This window comes from Penicillium malachiteum, assembly GCF_028827825.1.
Source record: "Penicillium malachiteum strain IBT 17515 chromosome Unknown utg000005l:1.0-9002435.0:326005.0-9005861.0, whole genome shotgun sequence".
NCBI classification, from domain to species: Eukaryota; Fungi; Ascomycota; class Eurotiomycetes; order Eurotiales; family Aspergillaceae; genus Penicillium; species Penicillium malachiteum.
The window spans coordinates 5,859,229-5,881,051 of record NW_026643099.1 but is presented as its reverse complement, the minus strand read 5'-3'; the positions used below and the strand labels follow the sequence as shown (position 1 = coordinate 5,881,051).

Below are 21,823 nucleotides of genomic sequence, written 5' to 3'. Positions count from 1 at the left end.
CACATCGGCATCTGAAAGGGGACTACAGTTGAACCTTTAGCCACTCTACCTTTTGCAAATACGGGCATCAATATGCTCCTTGGCTATGTGGACTGGATCGTGACGAATCCTGGGGCTGTTGTGTATGTAGTCTAGCAGAATAGTTTCCATCATGGCACGTCCCCTGCGTCAGGCCCTGTCCGGGGCTTCTATGATGCCCATGGGCCGGAGATCAATACCTAGGCCTTGTCACCCCAAAAGAGCACTACATACGGCACTCTTTTTTCCAGGTTTGTTGATTCCTGCCCCTATTCCTCCTGTCCCTATTCCTCCTGCTACCGATTTCCATGTGAACTAACATACCAAACAGGACATGGAGTGCAGCGAGTGGGAATGGTCAATGATTGGTTGGATCACTTCCCTCAAACGACCAATGCACTTCTGGACGAGATGGATTCAATCCTGGGCTTTGGCCTATCTCGTATTATCCAGGATGGTCCTAACTCTAAGCTCAACCAAACTCAGAATGCACAGCCGGCAATTATGGCAGTCTCTGTGCTCATCCTTCGCATTTTAGAGAATGAATTCGGTTTTGACATTGGCTCTAGGGTCGATTTCACCTTGGGTCACAGCCTGGGGGGGTTCGCGGCATTAGTCGCGTCTGGACACTTGACATTCCCAGATGCGCTACGATTAGTCCGCCGCCGTGCCGAGGTGATGGCACGGTGTACACAGCAAGTGGCCCAAGAATCGGGAGACAGCTATGGGATGGTAGCTCTTATTTGTGAGACTGATCACCTAAAAAGCCTACTTTCGACCATCCAAGAATTCCTTGACCCTAGAGCTTCCTACTACGACCACAGTGGCCGTCCAGCTGGACCGCCAGTCATGGTAGCCAATATCAACTCCCCCAACCAGATCGTTCTAAGTGGGAGTATCCAAAAGATTAAAGCGCTTCTTGTGCAGCTTCGCCAATTTGGAGGACACGATCCTCGTGCGGTGAGGCTGAAAAGCGATAGCCCTTTCCACAGTCCAGTCATGTTCCCTGCTGCAGAGGATATGAGGGTTGCGATGGAAGAGGTGGATATAACTTTTCCTGGTTCCGTTCCATGCATTTCCAATGTCACAGCAATGCCCTTCCAATCCAAGGACGATTTAAAGTATCTTTTGTCACGTCAGTGCATTGATACTGTACGATGGTGGGAAAGTATCCGACATCTTCATCAGAATCAGGGAATTCGGCGGTGGATTGGGATTGGACCTGGCAAAGTAGGCCGGAATCTGGTGGGAAAGGAAGTTGGGAGGGTGGATACTAAGGGTGGTGGTGTGTGGGCTGTTTCTAATCCGAGGGAGATGGAGGAGACTTTGCTTGCGTTGGAGAAGACCGAATTCGAGGTTCAATCCTCTTGAGCTACCTTTACATGTCATGCCCCGAGGTTTTATGTCTATGACACGTGGTAGCTTTTTTGAGATTCATCCTTCAAATGTCCATGAACTACAATATCATAACTAGAGAGCTCAAGTGCTGGCAGTCATATCAATGGATACTACTGCTGCTGCTATTTTTTTTTCTACTATCAAGGGTACTACGGTCTGGTAGTAGTCTTTCAAGTGATTGGATCTTGAAGTTGTAATCCCTCTTTGCCAGGTACATAGCCTCTTGGGAATGATTAAGGTAGTAGTTCATTTGACTATCTGGAGGTGTTCTCTGTCGTTATTTGGGCCAGCATGATTGGATTTACAGGAAGGATAATTTGCAATCATTATCTGTACCTCGGCTCCCAGAAGAAGCCAAGGGACTGTGCTCCGTAATTAAACCCCGATTAAAAAGTGGCCCCGGGTGTCCAAGTGGCACCGATGCGCTTCACTTCTGCGATAAATCGCGGGTTGGAAATAGGCTGGCAGGTGGATGTCGGTCCAGCCGTCGTTCCTAGCGCAGGGGCGTGGAAGTCTGGAGAATAGAAGGGGTTTTGGAGAAGCTGAATATAAGCAGTCTGTAAAGCTCGGAAGGCCTAATCCGGTTTATCAGTGAGTGTGTAATGAGATTGTATAATGTGACGTACCGGCTTCAGATCCGAATCATTGAGACCACTGATCGCAGGGCCTGCCAACCTTGTGCTGCTGGTCTCTGGTCCAAAAAGGTCCACGATTATCAGAAACTTCACCCCTGTAGTTGTGAGCCACCCATAGGCGGCTATCCGTTCATCAATAGCTTGAAGCAACCCGAGTTCCTGGTCGATGGAGGTCTGCTTCCGCTGAATGTCAAAAATATCCAAACATGAATTCAGGAGGAATGAGAATTCAATTTTGGAATCTTTGTACGGTGGAAAGAGAGAAATATGGAGAGGGTTGTCCTGTTACGAGCACTCAATCTGGATTAGCAACTGTATTGGGGGAAGACTCATCACCACACCATCACATACGGCTTTTCCGATCACTCCAATGCAGGCTATCCTTGGACCCGCCATCCTGCAGAATAAATCTCCATCCGAGTTCTCAACACGGTACTAGTGATTCGGACTGTTTCCAGCTGATTGAGTGTTCACTTCAAGCAACCAGTCGTGGTAGCGGGACCGGAGTAAAGTACATACGGAGTACAGAGGAAAGTTGACACCTGATAATTTAGGCTAAAATAAGCTTAACTCACAGCCAATCATAATGTGCTCAAATGCCTTTACCAGCAGCTCACCGCCTTAACAATACTGTCACTGTAATGTCAAACTAACCAATAAAACAGCACAGGAATGCTTATGTCATATATCAACACAGTATCAATACCGGCGTCATTCTTGGTGTTCCCTCTCAAACCCGGCAAAAGTCCTCCCTTAACAACCTGGAACAAGAACATCGCCACCTCTGAAGCTTGTGGGCCTTAAAAGAACGTCCCCAACTTTGAATCGGCACCATGTTTCCCATGGCGAGACCTGCTCTTGCTGGCGCGTTGGGTATGAACTACCTTCTTAACAGTCTTTCGAACTTGCCCACTGACCATTCAACATAGCACGCCCCCAGCTGGCGCTATGCCTGCGTCCCCAGGCCATTGCAGCCCTGTCAACCTCATCCGTGAAATCAGCAACTGCGCTGGAGCGTCAATCCCCAAGAGGTCAATCATTGGCCGCGTCCGGCAAAGTGCGGACAGAGGTTCCTCTGGGCAGTCAAGAGAAGAAAGAAGGCGCTATGCAATATGTCTTGTATGTACACCCTATGCCATACCCCTCACGATTGTCACCAAGGTGCTGATTTCTTCCCTTTCTGCTTAGGACCACCCTTGATCAGGTTGCCAATTGGGCTCGCCAGAGCTCTTTATGGCCCATGACTTTCGGTCTTGCTTGCTGCGCCGTCGAGATGATGCACCTTTCCACCCCTCGTTACGATCAGGATCGCCTTGGTATCATTTTCCGTGCCTCCCCGCGACAGTCCGATGTGATGATTGTGGCCGGTACCTTGACAAATAAGATGGCCCCTGCTCTGCGTCAGGTCTACGATCAGATGCCTGACCCCCGGTGGGTTATCAGCATGGGTAGTTGCGCCAACGGCGGTGGCTACTACCACTACAGCTACTCGGTAGTCCGTGGTTGCGATCGTATCGTACCTGTGGATGTCTATGTTCCCGGATGTGAGTATTTCCATACCTGGTTCTTATTCGAAGTTAGCTGACCAAAATCCAGGCCCTCCTACCTCCGAGGCTCTCATGTACGGTATCTTCCAGCTGCAGAAGAAGATGAGACATACCCGTATCACCCGCATGTGGTACCGTCGTTAACGCCTGATTCTGATTTATTATTTCCTTTTTTAAACTACCTTACACAGTTGGCTCAAAAATATTCAGCCATCCCTCTGGAGTCTGTGTTTTGTTATTGTGTATATCAATCTTAGGTATTGAGGTTGTTTGTTGTCCCTCCTGAAAGCCAATTTCCTTTTTATATTCAAAATTTTTTATTTGAACCTTTTTTTTTTCGTAATTTCCCAGTCAAACTATATTCCGGCGCCACCCGGTTCTTTCTACTGTCCTACCGCATATTTCAGACACCATTCGCAACGACTTGAACTCTCATCAACTTCATGAAGTGGTACAGATAAACGTTTTTTTTTAAAAAATCCGATACATCAATCTTCATTTTCATTTTTTTTTTCAAACTCCATTTTGGGTTTCAAATAGAACAATACACACCTTCTCTGAACATCATCATATATATGGCTTCCGATTAGCCATTCACCATGATACCACCGTTGGGATGGAGACACTGTCCAGAGATATAACTACTATCTTGGCTTGCAAGGAAGACAAAGCAAGTTCCAACTTCACTGGGTTGCCCAGGACGACCAATGGGTACAGCATGGAATTGTTCCATAGCGCCGGTTTGCATAGTAGATGGAATCAGTGGGGTCCAGACTATTGTATCTTGATTAGCCATATTTTCAATGTGAGATGATCATCGATCACATACTTGGACCTGGGCAAACACAATTGACTCTAATGCCCTTCTTAACCTGCTGATTTGATAGAGCCCGGGTGAATGCGACGATTGCTCCCTTGGTGGCTGTATAGTCCAATAGATCGCCTCGACCAATATATGGATTCACCGAGGAACAGTTGATGATAGTCGATCCTGGTTTCATATGCGGGAGACAGTATTTGGAAAGATAGAAGAACGAGTGGATGTTAGTATCGAAGGACTTTTCCCATTGTTCTCTGGTAATACATTTGTCAGATAATCACTTGAAACGGTTCTCCAAGGCCACTGGAACTTACTCATCTAATTCGCTGATATCACTGAGCATATCTTGGAATGCGGCATTGTTGACTAGAATATCAACCCCACCCATGTCTCGAAGGGCGGTGTCAACGATCTTTCTGCAGTTCTCCTTCTTCCTTATGTCAATGGCCACGCAATAGCACTTCTGACCGGCCTCTTCTACCAGACGTTTCGTTTCCTGTGCGTCTGACTCCTCCTCTGGGAGATAGACAATCAAACTTGAAGCACCTTCCATGGCGAAGAGAATGGCGGTAGCTCGTCCAATTCCCGAATCTCCACCTGTAATGATGGCTTTCTTTCCTCCAAGCTTTCCTGCTGCCTTATAAAGTTGATATCCGCCATCGTCGGTTGGAATATGCGCGGAGACAGGCTTGGGATCTTCCATATCAGACTGCAAGCCGGGCTTTGTCAGATGCTGGATGGGGATTTTGTGACCTGTTTATCAGATTGGTAAGATTTCACAGTGCATAATAATTTATGTTTCCAGGTGGAGGCATTCTCTTTCACTCATACCTGGCTGAAACTGAGACTTGGACCCGCTGGCGGGTCGTTCTGTATACTGCGCAACGGGCGACATTTTGGTATGTGTGCAAGGTGCACCAGGGCAGAGTTAATGGAATTATACTTTATGCCGAAACAAATCAATTAGATGGTAACTTGCATCGAACACATTGGATCGCATGATGAAGCTGGCTGCTATTTAAGTCTAGCATCTAGCGGTCCCGCCACTTGGGACGTCTAGCTTTTAGTTCAACGTGCCCTTGCTTCTATGAGATGACTATCAATGATTTTACTGTACATGGTAATAAAGTTAGTTGTTGCCACCATTATTGCCTTGTATTCAAATTCTAGAAGCATGCCCAGGTGGCTGATATCGAGATGACATCAATATTACTAACAGATTGTATGTGCCATTGGCTGGCTGCCAGTTAGATCAACCATATGGGTGGCATGGGGCAATTCGAATGCTCAAATATGACTCTGAACTGCTGTCACTGTGGCTATGATGAGTTACAAGACGTAAAATACTAGTAGATATCGCCCCAAGTGGCCCGAGTCATTTTTCAGGTGAATGCTTGAGCCTAAGAATTCCCATATGCATATTTAACATGAAGACTTAGCCATCAAATTCGACTGAAGTATGCACATATGTCTAACACCCCTTTTAGGCACAGATACTGAGTATATGAATCTTGAGAGAATATTTGAACAAAAATAATATGTGAACTCGATGTTCCGAGAGAGTACATAAAGTACATACCCACCTGGGCATCATGTTGGATATTGTAGGATATTCAACGTTTAATTTTCAATTAGTAGATTGCACTTGCGCGACAATTCGATGCAAGATGGGCTAGAATCATTTGATTATGTACCTAGGTAACATTGATGGCCCCTGGGTCCGTTTGGTGCCTGGATAGACTGCCATATGTGAGCACTTGAGTGCTGGTGGGGTCATAAGGTCACGGTATACAAGGTAGAGCTCCGCAGCGTCAATATATCTCTCCCCTTTCTGGGTCCACGGGTATACATAATAGGCGTCACAGATTACATGAATTTAACACTATAATAATTCAACTCATCATATTCATATTGGTTCATATATAATATTTATAAATCAATTCATCATAATCTACTACTCCGTTCTGTAAGTAGAATACTTTACTCCAACCATAGTGGAGATCCTTATCTTATCGCTATCACAGATGATTGGCTCCCGAGTCAACCTCCGTGCAACAATTTTTCTTCTTCTTCCGATTCCTCCAAGTCCGATTCACCATATCGCTTTCCTCCAACATGGCGAAGCGAAAGACGGGGAGTAAGCCCCAACCTCCGAAAAAGCAAGACCTTCCATCTCTACTATCCACTCCCTGGACTTTCCTCCACCCCACCGATGAATTACATGCCCTCATCGCCGCATCCACCAAGCAAATCCTAGACCCACTCGCTGCTTCTGTCGTAGAGGAGCAATTCATTCGTCGACAGGCCAACAAGAAGCGTAAGCGATCTGATGAGGATGCCACCCCACCGCTTCAACTGAAAAATCTCTACGTGGAGGGATTCACGTCCAATCAGATCTGGGAACAGGCGACAAGGATTCTCGAGGCAGCTGGAAGTGAAGTTGAGAAGGATATCACCTTACTCGCCGAGCATGATGAATTCTCAGAATCTGAAAATGATGATCAGTTGGAATCGTTAGACTCTTCCGACCTTGAAGAGGGCCTGGAGCAATCTGGAAGCGAGGATGAGAGCATGTTAGATGAGGATGCCTTGGAGGACGGAAGCGAGGATGAGGAGGACGATGATATGGATATGGATATGGATATGGATGAGATGTCTGACATTGAAGACGGCGACTTAGACGAGGAGGACATGGAGCCCATTGATGGGGATTCAGCAGGAGAGGAGGATGCATCAATAAAATCCGACGAAGACCCCGGAGTTTACGTCGAGGATCGTTTTGGACTGAACGATGGTTTCTTCTCTATTGATGAATTCAACAAGCAAACAGAAATCTGGGAAAGACAAGATGCCAACGGAGAACCAGTGAATGCCGATGACAGTGACGACGATCTTGATTGGCATGCCGATCCATTTACAGCGGGAGCTTCTACTTCCGTGACTAAGAAAAAGCCATCCAGCAAAGAGAAAGAGCTGGATGGAATGGATTTCGATGACAGTGAGGAGGAAGGACCAACATTCGGAAACGCCGATCTCTACGCAGACTCCGACTCCGATGCAGGTGCGTCCGATATAGGTGATGCGGAGGAGCCTACTGCCATGATGGATACAAGTGATATCAAGTACGCCGACTTCTTCGCTCCGCCACCCCGCAAACCCTCATCCAAGAAAGGTCGCGCCCTCCCAAAAACCCAGTTCACAGAACCCATCGAAGAAGATGATGTCGACCGTGCGATGGCCGATGTACGACGCGACATTTTCGAAGATGAGTCTGATATTGAAGGGGAGGAAGGTCTGGTTGATGAATCCGGCGAGCCACAAGGACCTCAGTCCTCGCACGAGAAACAGCGAGCGCGCATTGCAGACGAGATCCGTCGCTTGGAGGCGGCCAGCGTTGCAAAGAAAGAATGGATGCTTGTTGGAGAGGCCCGAGCGATTGAAAGACCTGTCAACTCCCTTATTGAAGAAGATCTAGACTTTGAGCGAGTTGGCAAGCCCGTTCCTGTCGTGACGAACGAGACCTCCGAGGATATCGAAGAGATCATTAAGCGTCGCATTATCGCTGCGGAGTTCGATGAAGTGATTCGTCGTCGTCCTGGCGCTGTCGACACCAAGTCCTCCAAACGTGCTCGATTCGAACTTGACGACACCAAGGCCCAACAAAGCCTGGCAGAAATGTACGAAGCCGATCATCTCCGTGCCAACGATCCGAACTACGTCGATACCAAGGATCGCAAGCTGGCTCGTGAACATGCCGAGATCAACAACCTCTGGAAGGAGATCAGCTCTCAACTGGATACTCTATCTAACTGGCATTACAAGCCTCAAGCACCACAAGCAAACATCAACGTGGTGACTGACGCGCCAACTATCATGATGGAGGATGCTCGCCCAATGGCTGGTAGCGCGGCTGATGGGCCCTCAGCACTTGCACCCCAGGAGGTCTACGCTCCAGGTGATGATGGCAAGGTTGCGGGTGAAGTTGTCCTCAAGAGTGGTGCTACTATCTCCAAGGAGGAGATGAGCCGAGAAGACAAGGCCCGGGCCCGACGCCAGAAGAAGAGTCAGAACAAGGGCCGCGATGAGCCTACCGCTCGTAAGGGCAAGGCAGCCGAGAAGGAGCAGCTTGTATCTGATCTGAAGAAGGGAGGCGTGAGGGTTGTCAACAAGGAGGGACAAGTTACAGATATGGATGGCGCGAGAGTTGGCGCAGAGATCAAGAAAAGAGGCGATGCTTTGAAGCTGTAAAACTCGCTCATTGGATATAGACACCATCTGTCATGTATAGAAAATTTTCTTCCTTTTTATGTTTTGGGGATAATATCATTGATGCATTATTCGTTATGGACTATTTCTATTGTTCTTTTCCCTGCTTTTGGCATCAATCACCTTGACACTCTTTGTAGATTTGAGTCGAATGCTAAAGAGAAAGATATTCTCTCTGTTGTAAGAAGTCGCATTGGGATCATCACGAATTTCAACAACGTCGAAAGCTTTCTTCGCCATTTTCATGAATCTTAAATCAGCTCTTCTCCGACGCTTGAAGCAAAAATAGCAGACCGAATCTGGGCCCAAGAGATCCTGAAGAGTGGTTATGAGAAGCGGAAATGCCGGTTCAAAGTAAACACAGTCAGCGGCGAGAATAACGGCTGGCTTTGATGGGATGTTTCCTGGAAGCGGTTCTCCCCAGTTCAATATCGATGCCATGACGGTCGATTTAAAACCGTTTAATTCTATATTATCATTCATCAGGGAGAACATAGGCAGTTGATCGGTAATATGGAGAGGTAGGTTAATCTTGCATCCTCGAGCGACTGCAAGTCCAACTAATCCGCCACCGGCACCAAGTTCCACACTGAAGGTTTCATTAGTATCAGACCCATTTTTGTGTTGATATGTTAAAAAGAGCAGCAGGAAACGGGAAACGGAAAACGGAAAACGGAAAACGGAAAAAAACAAAAAAAAAAAACAAAAACAAAAACAAAAAGTAGCAAGGATGGGGGATTGAAATTACATTGATTTATCAGATAGATCAGATTGATGGCGAGTCAGAAGATATTTGGCCAAGACCATGCCAGCGGGCCAAAGTTGACCCCCACAGCCATTCTTGAGATCTTCCTTGAGCAAGAGTGGCTCTGACAAACATCCATCAAAATCGATAGTGGTAGTGCCGGCAATTTTGTTGTTTCGTGGTGGAGCCAGCGAGGTGCTCACATTGAATGAACCATCTTGGTCATAGTCTGGACTGGATGAGCGTTCCATTGGAGGTTTTTTTGGTTGTTTTTTTCCCCCTTTCTTTTTTATGTTGTGGGTTCTTCGGATCGGTTAATGCCAATGGCAATCGAGAGATCAATCAGAAAAACCAGGAATTTATCTGAATCACTGAAATGAATATGAGGCAATGATAAAGCGAAAAAAGGGTTGATATGTAAAGGAATACAAATCAGCACCAAAGAAAAAGAAACATTGAGAGGTTTTGCGGGATCACATGATTGCCCAATTAGGCAACGCGTGCTTCCATAATATCCATGGATGGTAAGAGGTTGAGATGGTGAGATGGTGAGATGTTGAGATATTTAAGATCCTCTGTAAGATTTTTGAGTCTGATAGATGGTGATATTTGATCAAAATTCATTTTAATAAGTCATATGAACTTGTTAAATATCGACTTCTTATATCATGAAAATTTAACTCTGATTAATTTTAACCCGTTATAAGCGGGAGATATGACCTCAATTGAAAGGGTTCTCGTCTTCCATCTTCAAATATTTAAAATTTATGTATGTCTATGCACAACACTCTAGATCTAAGCTTGAGCCCGTGCGCATGTTCCAGGTCAAGCTAAGGAAAAATCAAGGATCGGCATCCTGCGTCTCCACGTCCCCACGACCATCTCGGCACTCTCCGCCCTCTTCTACAACCAATGTACAACCCGTAGACTAATATGGTGAAATGAGAACATAGATCCAGTTATGCAATGATAAAATCAAGATTTTCATCTCTCTACCCAGATAAAAGTTTCTAGTTCTCAATGCGGAGATTATTATACTCTTATTGAGTCGTTTTCTTGAATCACTTGACGTCATGCCATTCTCCGCATACCTCTGAATCATGACGACGTCACTCTCTTGTAAGTTCCCTATATAGAAGCTAAATATCCTTATAGAAAGGCTCATCCAATTCAGACAATTAAGGTACTTTTATCCTACTAGTACTATAAATCTTTGTATCATTGACATCGCCATGACTACCTTGCACTGTAAGTCATGCTCAAGAGCTCTAAAACAAAATTACACTGGCAGTTCAATAACTTTTTTTTATATCAGACTTGCCTCCTGTGAAGCCTTCGGCTATCGCCCTGGGTACATTCTTCACCCACACTGCTTCTCTAGGAATTCTCACTCCTCTCTTTGGAGACACCTACCACCGGGCTCAGGCCGCTAACTCCAAGGAGGAGTTTCTCAAATCGAAGGAAGCAGCCGGTGCCGCCGCAGCATGGGGTAGCTCGCTCGTTGGAAGTGCTGTCCAGACCTACGGCGTGGCTGCATTGATCAACGCCACTGGTACTCTGAGCTACAAGGGTGCTGCTTATTTGGGTACTTTAGTATTCTTCGCTAGCTCTGCTCCTGGTGTATGTGTTCCTATCACGACTGCCTCTGATCTCTCGGTTCCCATTTGCTAATACCTTGTGTCGTATAGTTTGTCAGCCAGATATTCGCTGAGAAGAGACCACTAGATACAGTGGCAGTTGGGGCTGTCTCTCGGGTGTTTGAGACAGTCGGACTCAGTCTGTTCTTGACCTGGTGGGGGACCCGCACTCATCCTTTCGACTAAATAAAGCTCAGTTATAAGCTATGAATTATATAGCTGGAGCGTCACCTGGAGTTCTGTTGTGCTGGAAGAGAATATCTATATAGTTATTTTTGTTTGTCTTACCTTCCTAGCTAATCAAATGTAAATGAACTGCCAACCTCATAGACCTATCCCGAGTCCTTTCGTAGACAAGGTATTATCATGTAAGCATCACCATCTAAGGACCTCAAGGATGCGTTGAATAATACTGAAGTGAAGGGGAATATGTCTTCAATAATCGAGTTCCGGCTCGTAGAACCGAGTCCCAGAAGCTAACCCGGCACGAAATGTGAGATCGAAGAGTTCCCTATCTCGGGGCAACAGAGCATCCAGGAAAAGAAAAACAAAAGTTGATTGATGGAACAAAACTAGTAGATTCTTATGTTGCAGGGAATCGGGAGCTCACACGCCCCGGAAGAAAATCTATTTAAGCAAAAGTGCGGCAAGGGTAACTGGATATAAAGGTTAGTCCGGACAGAACAAGAAATTGCGGGTCATATCACATACACATCAGGGTAGCCTTCCTCTCCATTCAGAAGGTATTGCGACTGTTGTGACTTAGCAACCGGGTTGATGTTGCAAGGTGTAGGAGGCAAGCCATTTGCGGCCAGCACACCCTGGATGATGTTCTCGTTCTTCTCGAATAGAGCGGCCAAACCCCGCTCCTTGGCCTCTTCCTTCACTGAGACCAATTGCTGCTTGCCAGCTTCACCGAGCTGCAGGATATCGTCCTTGGGGGCAGCCTGGCTGCCAACAGTGAGAAGGCTCACGGTATCAGCCTGGGTGAAAGTGCTCAGCTGGGGGTAGCTGCGGCGGACATCGCGCTTCCAGTAAGGGTTGTCGGCAAGATCGGCAGCTGGGACGGTGACGGGGTCATCATAGGACAGAGGAGGAAGAGCTCCAGGGGTAGGAAGACGGAATTGCGCATTCAATGGGATACCAGTGGAACGGTCGGGATCAACGGCAAGGACACGGCGGATTCGCTCCCAGATACCGGTGGACTGGAGGGAATATTTCTATATGCTTGTTAGACCTTCCATCATACTGAGTCCCTTAAGACTTCAAAATATGTTAAAAAACCCCCACCTGGTTAATTGAGAAGACATTCGAGGCGGCCTTGGCGGCCTTCTGCATACCGCGAGCCATGATTGAAGACTTTGACTTGTATCCGGTCAGTTGCGCTCTTGAGATTGGCGGGCAAGGAATGGTGAACAAGAAATGGCAGGGGCATATATATGCCGTCTGAACTTACCTGAAGTCCTCGGCAGGCGTGTCTATGTGGAGATGTGCTCTAATAGGCAGTGGGATTGCAATGCGGCAAGATACAGAGGTGCACTCCGTTTCGGATTATTGTATTTCCGATGAAGCATCACACTTTCCTCCAACCTTGGAAGTTGGGGCCGCTCGACCGTCCATGTATTACTAATATGTCCTTCTGGTCTGGATTCAACCTCCGGGGCTTGGAAGATATTGTTACGAAGAGAGGTATGTTTAAATGGAGAGAATAATTAAAACCCTTGGAACTCCACGGTTCAGACGAGAAAAGGAGGTTATGAATCCCCTTTCTTTTCTTAATCGCTGCCAGTGCCTTTCTTAATTACTACATTAGCAGACATACTCCATACTCTTAAAGGCAAGAATCTTCTACAGCCAACTACTTTCGCTGTACTACTATCATCTTTTATCTTAAGCATCAGCCTTGGCAGCTTTTGCCACAAGCTTCTGCACCGCATCAACTGTTCCATCTGGACCACCTGCTTCAGCAAGCAAAACCTTGCCCTTCTTATCCACAGCAAACACACCACGGGTAGTACCCTTAGGAGCCTTCTTGAGCCCTATGGCACCAATCAAGGTTGCTTTGGGATCGCAGAGTAGTGGATAAGGTAAGTTCTGCTTTGTTTGGAAGGTCGTGTTTGCCTTGGGGGAATCAGCCGATAGACCATAAATGGCTAGACCGGTAGAAGTGAGATGTTTGTAATTGTCGCGAAACAAACATGCTTGTTTGGTACCTAAGCGTGGGGGGTTAGGAATAGAAATAAAACTAGGGTTGCTCTTAAGCGAGACTCCCCAGATGCTGACTGAAATATTTGTGGTCATAGCTTGGAAAAAAAAGTACGTACATCCAGGGGTCGAAGCTTTGGGATAGGTGAATAGAACAACACCTCCGGAGCTCTCTTCAAGTAGCTTTTTCAAAGTAGTCGTGTCGCCATCGTTGGTTTGGATTTCGCCACCAAATTCTTCCAAATCAAGGATGTCATCAACCTTAGGGTTTTTTGAAGCTGGGGGCTGGGGCTTGTCATTGGTGGTAGTGGTAGTGGTAGTGGTAGTGGTGGTGGTGGTGGTAGGAGTGGCTGTTGTCTCCTTGGGCTTCGCAGTGGATTTTGTTGACTTGGGCTTTTTCTGCACAACGGGAGGTGGTGCAGGAGCTTTACGCTTGCGAAGTTCAACCATGATGGCCACGAATTGATAGGGAAAGGGGGGGGGGGGAGGAAGTAGAGGAGAGGATTATGGAGCGGGGAAAGTGGAGAGAAGAAGAAGAAAAAAAAAAGGGGGGGGGGGAGGGGGGATAATCCTGGAGGAATAAGAGGGAGATAATAATAGGGCGGTTAATATGGAATGTGTGTACGGAGTACTCCTCACGAAGTATGGATAGTGGGTACAAACTGGGTACCTATCTACATAAAGTAGGTGGATCAGATACAAGGATTGGTTAGTATATATAGTATATATGCATATAGTCTACTACATAGGCATAATGAAACTAATCATTCAGATGTCTTAAACGAGAACAATTCTAATCAATAATATTTTTTTTTCAATCTAAATCTTATTACTCTCTTCTATAAGTTACTTTTCAAGGTTGTCACTATTCAATTGTCAACTGGTACAAAGGGTTCTATTTTATTAACTGCTTACTCATCCAACCGGGAAGACCCGAGGCTTCTCCGGCTTTTTGCCCTGACCCGTGAACTTCAAAGTTTTCCCCTCTCAAAAACTCGATCTGACACACGATCGCCACCGAAGAAAACCCACATCTGGCGTCCCCATCTTTTTCTTTCTTCTAGATGAATCCTTTTGCCTCTTCTCTTTAATTCATTCCTCGTTTGCAAATCATTCATCTGCGTCACTCCACAACACTCTTTACTCTCTACTTTACAGCGACTCTGTTGAGCGCGCAAGCTATGAAGGTCTTTTCATCAACCTGCACCTTTGATTACTCTTGGGATGAGGTATCCACAGCAAACTGGCGCAAATATTGTCCATGGAATGACAAGGCCACTCATGTCGTGGGAGTAGACACGCTCTCTCGAACAGTCGATCCCAAGACTGGCATTGTGAGTCTCTTATGAGTCAACATGTGATTGATACATGAAGCTAATCTCTTTGTTTTCTTTTCTTAGCTACGCACCGAACGTCTCATTACCTGCGACCAGTCTGTTCCACAATGGGTCAGCTCACTATTCGGAGGAAGCCCTACTTCACACGTCTACGAGGTCTCCTACGTTGACCCCATCTCCAAGAAAGTGACCATGTGCTCTACCAATATTACATGGTCAAATGTGTTGAATGTTCGCGAGACCGTGGTTTATCGACCTTCCTCAATCTCCCCTAGTGCCACAACGGAGTTTACTCAAGAAGCCAAGATCACTGCTCTATGTGGTGGATGGCAGAAGATCAAGAATAAGGTGGAAGAGGCTAGCGTGGAGCGATTCCGAGAAAATGCCAAACGTGGCCGTGAAGGGTTTGAAACTGTCCTCGAGATGAGCCGTCGCGTATTTGGTGAACAACGAGACTTGGAGAAGCAGCTGCAGTGATAAGACCGAAACGCGTCTCAGCTGTGTCTCTCCTCTGTTCTCACAACTATCTTTCCTCTCCCGTTCCTTGCATCGAGCGATTGCATTTTTCGGCGTCCAATTCTCGTTTCCAGCATTTTAAAAGCCTACAGCGCGTTCCGGAGTTTATTCCCATTTTTTTATCGGTCCCTGCTCTCTTATCGACCTCAGTCTTCCTTATCATTTCTTTTATGTCTCTTTCTCATAGAGAGCGGCCTCGCGCTAAGATACCACGCCCCATGGCTTCATGATGCGACATGGCCGAAAAAAGTTCTCATGATTCTTTTTAGCGTTCAATCCGTTTATCAGTGACACATTACTTTCCACTCAAGATATAGATTTGCTCACGCACATAAACCAATCTTTATTCAGACAATCTTCATTGTTGCTATGCATTTATTTTAGTGACAAAATTAAAGTATTTAGGCCACAAATGATTCCCCAAAACGCCTTTCATAAATCATTGACATCGTTCCTGTGCAAGCCTATGTAGACCACACTCTTATCCTAACAATCCACCCAGAACAACACGGCTAACGCCGGAGATCTCATTCTTAGCACCATTTCGACTGGCATCCTCGAACTCCCGTACTGCACCAGCCACCATTATCTTCCGTAACTTAGCGTCCGCTTTGGAGAAGGTCTCCCCTAAAGCAACCGTACAGACAGCAGGCGACGATACAAGCGATGTGATACGAGTATAGCAATCAATGAGAACATCACACAATGTAGCGAAAGTTTCAAAGAAGTCAGGCTCGAAGGGTAATGACGGCGTGAGAAGGTACGTGTATTCTTCACCCGGAAGTAAATCAGAAGACTCGGCGAGAGGGAATGAGATAACAGAAGCGGCCGCAGAAGAAGGAGAGGTGATATTTCCGACTGTGCTTTTCAGATCTGTGGGGTCACTCGATTGCATTGGTAGACCGATCTCAGTGGCTGAGCTGGCTCGGCGTGTTTTGGTGCCTGCATGAGCAGCTCGCTTGAACATTTGGGGAATACGTGCGCGAGCAAGACTAGAAGAGGAACTGCCATCAGGTGGATGGACCGCCTGAAATGCCTCGAATTCTAGTAGTAGCGCATGCAGAGTTCGTAGGTACTCCGAGGGGGTTGAGTTGACATCCAGTATCGAGGGTAGTGACAACCCCAAAAGGAGGTAATTGACAGCGCGACGGGATAGCTTGCGAGCATCGAAATATGGTAATCGACTAATATCAGCTCGCGAGAAATGAACTGTATTGAACCAATATGCACGACCTTCGAGACTATAAGAATGTGATCAATGGTCAGTTCTTGTCAACCCGGGGGCCAAACATGAAGACGATCAAACTCACGCCTTTCTCAAGTAATCCAGTGTAGATATCCGTTTCGCGGCCATATCATGAATCTGCTGATAGATTGCACCTGCACTCTGTGGTCCAAATGGTCCTCCACCACTCGTTACTGGAGGAGCGCTGCCATGAGCGCCGTCATAACCCCCGCCAGATTTGGCTGTATCCCTGCGCGACAGGGTTGGGGCAAATGTGGACGAGATCATAATGACGATGAATTGTGCAGGGAAAATAAAGATGAGAATAAACAGAGGGAAAAAAAGTCATCGACCTCAACCACTTTCAGTGGTGTCAGAGGGCCCAAGGGTCCGGTAGAGGGTCAACAAGGTGGGAAGGTCAGAAACATGCCGAATCTCAGGAGATCTGGAGTTCCCCACAACGGGCCCCCTCTCTTTTTCCTTTCCCTCTTAACTCCCCTCTATTTTTTGGAGTTACATAAAGAGCCCCCCCTTTCTCTTCTCAGAATGATTTCTCTGGTATGATCAAGGATATCTCATACTTTTTCTAGCTTCCTTTCTACTCTTTGTGAAACAATTCAAAGAAACAATTCAAAGAAACAATTCAAAGAAACAATTCAAACAGAACCCAAACCCGCAATGGATACCGTCCCTCTTGATGAACAAATCCCCCAACCAGGCCAATGGCCTGTAGATCCTCAGGAGGATCTTCCTATCTCTGAGAATAGTATTTGGGTTGATGGATGTTTCGATTTCAGTCATCATGGTAAGATATGCTGCTTCCCCAAGCATTGGTAAATTGGGGGTTCTAATCATGATACCATTACTACAAACAGGCCATGCTGGTGCTATGCTTCAGGCGCGCCGACTCGGCAAGGCGTTATACGTCGGTATCCATTCTGATCAAGCAATTCTGGAAAACAAGGGACCAACAGTGATGTCCTTGGATGAACGGTTTGTACTCTTTCCCCTTTGAACTAGCACATTCGCTGATCGGTGTCCCTTGCTTGGTTGATAGAGTCTCAGCCGTTGATGCTTGTCGATGGGCTACTCAAAGCGTTCCTCATGCTCCCTACGTGACCTACCTACCCTGGGTTTCCCACTACGGTTGTAAATACGTTGTTCATGGTGACGACATTACATCAGACAGCGATGGCAATGATTGTTATCGATATGTCAAGGCAGCTGGGCGCTTCAAGGTTGTGAAACGAACACCTGGCATATCCACAACGGATTTGGTTGGCCGCATGCTTCTTTGCACAAAGAACCACTTCATCAAATCAGTCAAGGGAGCTCTGACAGGAGAAGAAGGATCAGGAAGCCCCGAAGAACGCAAGGCCTCGGCAGCCGATCTTGTGCAAAGAATTCGGGATTATGCAACTGATGAAAGTGGCCATGAGCCTGGTCCTCAGGTTTGGACATGGACTGCATCCGGGATGGCGAAGATTGATCATCGTGTCAAGGAGGCCGGAACTTTCGAGACTCTGGTAGATGGAAAGGGCCCGAGACCAGGCCAGCGTGTCGTCTATGTTGATGGCGGCTTCGATCTTTTTTCATCCGGCCATATCGAGTTCCTTCGACAGGTCATGGAGATGGAAGAGGCTGAAGGTCAGAAGCGGGGCTGGTTCGACCCAGAGCAGAAAGAGAAGCGACTGAAGGAGTATAACGAAGACTACGCCCCAGCCTACATCGTTGCGGGTATTCATGATGACGATGTCATTAACCACTGGAAGGGTCTCAACTATCCCATCATGAACATCTTTGAGCGTGGTCTTTGCGTGCTTCAATGCCGATACATCCATGCAGTTGTCTTCTCGGCTCCCTTCACACCAAGCCGACCTTACTTGGGAGCTCTGCCGCTGGGTGTACCCGATGTCGTTTACCATGGTCCTACAACATTCATCCCTCTGACATACGACCCATACACTGCTCCAAAGGAGATGGGCATTTTCCAGGAGGTTGCACACCATGCTTTCCAGCATGTGAATGCAGGCGAAATTGTTGATCGCATCTTAAAGAGTCGAGAAGCGTATGAGGCACGACAACGGGCTAAGCTGGAGAAGAGTGTCAACGAAGACTTGGTCAAGGCTCAAGAACAAGCGTCAGCTTAAACTGCACTATCCTCATGGAGCTCAGGCTATTAAACATTGAACATTAGAAAGAGAACGGGCATTGTACATACGGCGAAGTTACCATCAACTGGACTTCTATTGCAATATTAATCTATTTTCTACACCTTATTAGGTGTCTCTTTAATAATTTCATGGTTATACCTTGCACCTCAATCCGTAAATGTAGGGTACTAGTAGTGCTATTTTCACATACTACTTTGGTGAGAAAACGCGTTCATAGTTTTAGTTTCATTCAAACTCATCTGTAATAGATATCCACCAGGAACTTCTATTCAAGGTAAGGGTAGGAGAGATGATTGGAACGTGATTATCTTATAATACAATGTGTTGAACGGACAGGAAATAGAGTAATCCTCTATTGGTCCGCAGACACAAGAACATCCTTGCTCTCAAGTAATTTAGCAAGCTCACCATTCTGGTGCATGGACATCAAGATATCACAACCACCAACAAACTCCTTGTCGAGGTACAACTGAGGGATAGTAGGCCAGTCCGAGTATTCCTTGACACCTGTAGAGATGACAAATCAGTATATGAAGCTATGAAGTGTGAGCAGATAAGCCAAGCAAGTAAACTAACCCTGGCGCAATTCAGGGTCCTCTAGAACGTTGAAAGCAACGAACTTCTTAGGATCAACACCCTGGAGACCCAGGATCTGAATGCTGGCACGTGAGAAGCCGCATTGAGGAGTCTCAGGAGTGCCTTTCATGAACAGAACCACGGGAGCTGAAGCAACGGCCTTATCAATTGCAGCCTTTGTTTCTGTGGAGATCAGGCGGGCGTAGAGAATGGAAGGAAGAGGGTATGCTGGGGCACGAATAGCGCGCAGAGGAGCTGGCCGCGAGATGGGCCGGAAGGCCTGTAATCTTGGTAAGATACTGCAGTGATAATCATATTGTCATACGTTTAACAATGTTATTGGAGTTAAAAACAATCATACCGAGAAAACTGTCCTGGAAAACATGATGAGTGGAGTGAACTGGAGAGTGACGGAAGAACGGAGCAAGATGTTAAGAGCCGGAGCCAATTGATATTCTTTATTATCTAATCACTATGTGGAGCCTACATGATACATCATAGTCCCCTGACTCCCCTCCATATAAATCAATTTACCTTATATCATGATTCTCTCTTCCATGATGGACTCTGCTCCTTCCGAGTCATTCTCAGCCCAGAAATATCAAAATGACCAGAAAATCCATTGTTTGATTGCCGCTTCAGGCTCAGTAGCCTCTATCAAGTTATCGCAGATTACTGAGGCCCTCTGTCAACACCCATCTGTTTCGGTGCGCATAATAGTCACTCAAGCTGCCGAAAGATTCTTATCAGGTCAAAGTAACGAACAACCTATTCTGGATAGCCTTCAAAAGATCAAGGGCGTGGAAGCAATTTATCGGGATGAGGACGAATGGACCAAACCATGGATTCGTGGGGATAATATATTGCATATCGAGTTACGCAAGGTTAATAATTAACATCTTTGGGATAATTCAAGAACTTGCTGACGATGAAATAAGTGGGCACATGTGTTACTCATCGCACCGCTATCAGCAAATACAATGGCAAAGATGACTGTAGGAATCGCAGACAACCTCCTGCTGTCAGTCATACGCGCCTGGGATACAACTGGCCTAGTCGATGGGAATTTCAAAGCAGAGAAGCCGCGGATTTTCGTAGCACCTGCTATGAATAGCGCGATGTGGAATCAACCCATCACTAGTCAACAAATAGGCATTCTACGAGACCAATGGGGATGGAGTTCTGCCAATCCTGAAGGATGGGTGACTGTTCTTCCTCCAATAGATAAAGCCTTGGCGTGTGGTGACGTTGGAAATGGTGGAATGATGGACTGGAGAGACATTGTCCGTCATTTGGAAGAGCACCTGGGCCTTTCGGCCATCAAATCTTGAGGGAGATATAAGATAACTCATCAGGGTGCTTGTGTTGACTCAGATTCCGGTAGTGACACTTTGTCATTGTACAGCCCCAGATATTGCGCTGCATAATCGCCAGCAAGACCCAAAGTGATTCCTCCACCGGTGAAAATGCATCCATTTTTGAACCACCACCAGCAATTTGAAACACTCTTGAGTTGGACTCTCCAAATCATGAGACCCAGGGAAACGATGGCACTTCCGCAACTTCCAAAGAAGAAGATCGGGCCTGCACCTGCGGCAACTCCAGCAGCCCCTAGCAGGCCTACCTGGACCGCTGCCAGACCGGTCAAGACGGCCTTGGTATTATGTTCATGGCGCAGGGCGATCGATTTAATACCTGCAGCCACATCATCCTTGATGTCCATATGCGCATAGATCATATCATACAGAACGGTCCAAGCAATACAGCTAGAGTACAATGCCCCAGCAGCTAAGAGAGCATCATGATTGACCAGTAGATCTACACCCAGAGCCGGGAATCCCATAATTGCACCCCAGGAGAAAGCAAAACCGAGTACCAATTGTGGGTAGTTGGTGATTCGTTTCATCAAGGGGTAAGCTACCACAATTGGCAAGCTGGGAATTCCATACCAAAGGCACTGGGTAGGGAATTGTAGTAGAACGGCCAATCCAGCCAGTAACTGCGTACCCGTGAAGAGCACAGCTTTAGGCGGAGAGAGCGCGCCGCGAGCAATGGGACGGAATTTCGTACGTTCTACGTGTGGGTCGAGGTTTCGGTCCCACAAGTCATTGATAGCACAACCCGCGCCGCGCATGATCAAAGCTCCAGTAAAGAAAAGTCCCGCTGTACCAAGTACTTGTATCGGGGTAACACCAGTAGCCATTGGCGCAGCCAATAGTGTGGAGAAAAGCGTCGGAAAGAACAGATAATATGTGCCAGTGGGCTTATCCAGACGAACCAATTCGGCGTATGGAATCCATGATGCAGGCAATGAAGCGACTAAGCCGGTCTGGGGTGGGATATAATGCGTCGCGGGGTTGGGAGTCTTCACCTCTAGCGCCAGAGGTTTTCCTGCTGTGAAATGAATGTTTGAGTGTTGAATTGCTGTCGTTGTCTTGGGAATCGAGAGGGAGAAACGAGGAGATCGAGTATATAGAGCTGTCGATAACTCCGAGGATTTCCGGGGTGCATTGTAGCTTTGATTATGGTGTTGGCGAGCTGAGAACCTCCAACAAGACCCATGGGCCTGTTGCACCAGTAATTGGCGAAGTTTAGTAGATGATTGCATTGGTATCATCAAGTGGAAAGAGAAAAAAAAGGGTGTCAATTGGTATCAAGCACTACAACTAGAACGTGTCGCGTTTCATGCAAAAAAAGGGCTTCCCCGATCTACGCTAGACCAAA

The 21,823-nt window shown here is 46.7% G+C and overlaps 15 protein-coding genes across 15 annotated transcripts; 7 read left to right on the top strand and 8 right to left on the bottom strand.

The window, feature by feature from the left end:
- Positions 1-151: 151 nt before the first annotated feature.
- N7483_012202 (ACP S-malonyltransferase) lies at positions 152-1,389 on the top strand (the record flags this gene model as incomplete). Its single annotated transcript, XM_057095629.1, has 2 exons — positions 152-269; positions 350-1,389. The coding sequence occupies 2 exons, from the start codon at positions 152-154 to the stop codon at positions 1,387-1,389; spliced, it is 1,158 nt and encodes a 385-aa protein (XP_056941600.1).
- Positions 1,390-1,802: 413 nt separating this feature from the next.
- Positions 1,803-2,447, bottom strand: N7483_012201 (uncharacterized protein; the record flags this gene model as incomplete). The annotated part of the gene is made up of 3 exons (XM_057095628.1): positions 1,803-1,991; positions 2,043-2,333; positions 2,403-2,447. 3 exons carry the CDS (start codon positions 2,445-2,447, stop codon positions 1,803-1,805), a joined length of 525 nt encoding a protein of 174 aa, XP_056941599.1.
- A 437-nt stretch (positions 2,448-2,884) lies between these two features.
- On the top strand, positions 2,885-3,742 carry N7483_012200 (NuoB/complex I 20 kDa subunit family protein; the record flags this gene model as incomplete). The annotated part of the gene is made up of 4 exons (XM_057095627.1): positions 2,885-2,924; positions 2,981-3,170; positions 3,240-3,595; positions 3,648-3,742. 4 exons carry the CDS (start codon positions 2,885-2,887, stop codon positions 3,740-3,742), a joined length of 681 nt encoding a protein of 226 aa, XP_056941598.1.
- Positions 3,743-4,184: 442 nt separating this feature from the next.
- N7483_012199 (oxidoreductase, short-chain dehydrogenase/reductase family) lies at positions 4,185-5,313 on the bottom strand (the record flags this gene model as incomplete). Its single annotated transcript, XM_057095626.1, has 4 exons — positions 4,185-4,372; positions 4,428-4,672; positions 4,733-5,171; positions 5,250-5,313. 4 exons carry the CDS (start codon positions 5,311-5,313, stop codon positions 4,185-4,187), a joined length of 936 nt encoding a protein of 311 aa, XP_056941597.1.
- A 1,220-nt stretch (positions 5,314-6,533) lies between these two features.
- N7483_012198 (rRNA-processing protein MPP10) lies at positions 6,534-8,666 on the top strand (the record flags this gene model as incomplete). Its single annotated transcript, XM_057095625.1, has 1 exon — positions 6,534-8,666. The coding sequence occupies one exon, from the start codon at positions 6,534-6,536 to the stop codon at positions 8,664-8,666; it is 2,133 nt and encodes a 710-aa protein (XP_056941596.1).
- Positions 8,667-8,759: 93 nt separating this feature from the next.
- Positions 8,760-9,680, bottom strand: N7483_012197 (uncharacterized protein; the record flags this gene model as incomplete). Its single annotated transcript, XM_057095624.1, has 2 exons — positions 8,760-9,273; positions 9,433-9,680. 2 exons carry the CDS (start codon positions 9,678-9,680, stop codon positions 8,760-8,762), a joined length of 762 nt encoding a protein of 253 aa, XP_056941595.1.
- A 981-nt stretch (positions 9,681-10,661) lies between these two features.
- Positions 10,662-11,252, top strand: N7483_012196 (DUF1761 domain-containing protein; the record flags this gene model as incomplete). Its single annotated transcript, XM_057095623.1, has 3 exons — positions 10,662-10,677; positions 10,745-11,049; positions 11,118-11,252. The coding sequence occupies 3 exons, from the start codon at positions 10,662-10,664 to the stop codon at positions 11,250-11,252; spliced, it is 456 nt and encodes a 151-aa protein (XP_056941594.1).
- A 445-nt stretch (positions 11,253-11,697) lies between these two features.
- N7483_012195 (uncharacterized protein) lies at positions 11,698-12,416 on the bottom strand (the record flags this gene model as incomplete). Its single annotated transcript, XM_057095622.1, has 3 exons — positions 11,698-11,722; positions 11,778-12,286; positions 12,357-12,416. The coding sequence occupies 3 exons, from the start codon at positions 12,414-12,416 to the stop codon at positions 11,698-11,700; spliced, it is 594 nt and encodes a 197-aa protein (XP_056941593.1).
- Positions 12,417-12,956: 540 nt separating this feature from the next.
- N7483_012194 (thioredoxin peroxidase DOT5) lies at positions 12,957-13,721 on the bottom strand (the record flags this gene model as incomplete). Its single annotated transcript, XM_057095621.1, has 2 exons — positions 12,957-13,348; positions 13,391-13,721. The coding sequence occupies 2 exons, from the start codon at positions 13,719-13,721 to the stop codon at positions 12,957-12,959; spliced, it is 723 nt and encodes a 240-aa protein (XP_056941592.1).
- Positions 13,722-14,452: 731 nt separating this feature from the next.
- N7483_012193 (putative mitochondrial protein sorting (Msf1)) lies at positions 14,453-15,085 on the top strand (the record flags this gene model as incomplete). The annotated part of the gene is made up of 2 exons (XM_057095620.1): positions 14,453-14,605; positions 14,672-15,085. 2 exons carry the CDS (start codon positions 14,453-14,455, stop codon positions 15,083-15,085), a joined length of 567 nt encoding a protein of 188 aa, XP_056941591.1.
- Positions 15,086-15,605: 520 nt separating this feature from the next.
- On the bottom strand, positions 15,606-16,637 carry N7483_012192 (uncharacterized protein; the record flags this gene model as incomplete). The annotated part of the gene is made up of 2 exons (XM_057095619.1): positions 15,606-16,365; positions 16,435-16,637. The coding sequence occupies 2 exons, from the start codon at positions 16,635-16,637 to the stop codon at positions 15,606-15,608; spliced, it is 963 nt and encodes a 320-aa protein (XP_056941590.1).
- A 390-nt stretch (positions 16,638-17,027) lies between these two features.
- On the top strand, positions 17,028-18,499 carry N7483_012191 (ethanolamine-phosphate cytidylyltransferase; the record flags this gene model as incomplete). Its single annotated transcript, XM_057095618.1, has 3 exons — positions 17,028-17,154; positions 17,225-17,342; positions 17,407-18,499. The coding sequence occupies 3 exons, from the start codon at positions 17,028-17,030 to the stop codon at positions 18,497-18,499; spliced, it is 1,338 nt and encodes a 445-aa protein (XP_056941589.1).
- Positions 18,500-18,875: 376 nt separating this feature from the next.
- On the bottom strand, positions 18,876-19,484 carry N7483_012190 (monothiol glutaredoxin GRX5; the record flags this gene model as incomplete). Its single annotated transcript, XM_057095617.1, has 3 exons — positions 18,876-19,030; positions 19,100-19,379; positions 19,461-19,484. The coding sequence occupies 3 exons, from the start codon at positions 19,482-19,484 to the stop codon at positions 18,876-18,878; spliced, it is 459 nt and encodes a 152-aa protein (XP_056941588.1).
- A 175-nt stretch (positions 19,485-19,659) lies between these two features.
- On the top strand, positions 19,660-20,430 carry N7483_012189 (putative flavoprotein; the record flags this gene model as incomplete). Its single annotated transcript, XM_057095616.1, has 2 exons — positions 19,660-19,983; positions 20,038-20,430. 2 exons carry the CDS (start codon positions 19,660-19,662, stop codon positions 20,428-20,430), a joined length of 717 nt encoding a protein of 238 aa, XP_056941587.1.
- A 20-nt stretch (positions 20,431-20,450) lies between these two features.
- N7483_012188 (putative para-hydroxybenzoate-polyprenyltransferase Coq2) lies at positions 20,451-21,707 on the bottom strand (the record flags this gene model as incomplete). The annotated part of the gene is made up of 1 exon (XM_057095615.1): positions 20,451-21,707. One exon carries the CDS (start codon positions 21,705-21,707, stop codon positions 20,451-20,453), a length of 1,257 nt encoding a protein of 418 aa, XP_056941586.1.
- Between the last annotated feature and the right edge of the window lie 116 nt (positions 21,708-21,823).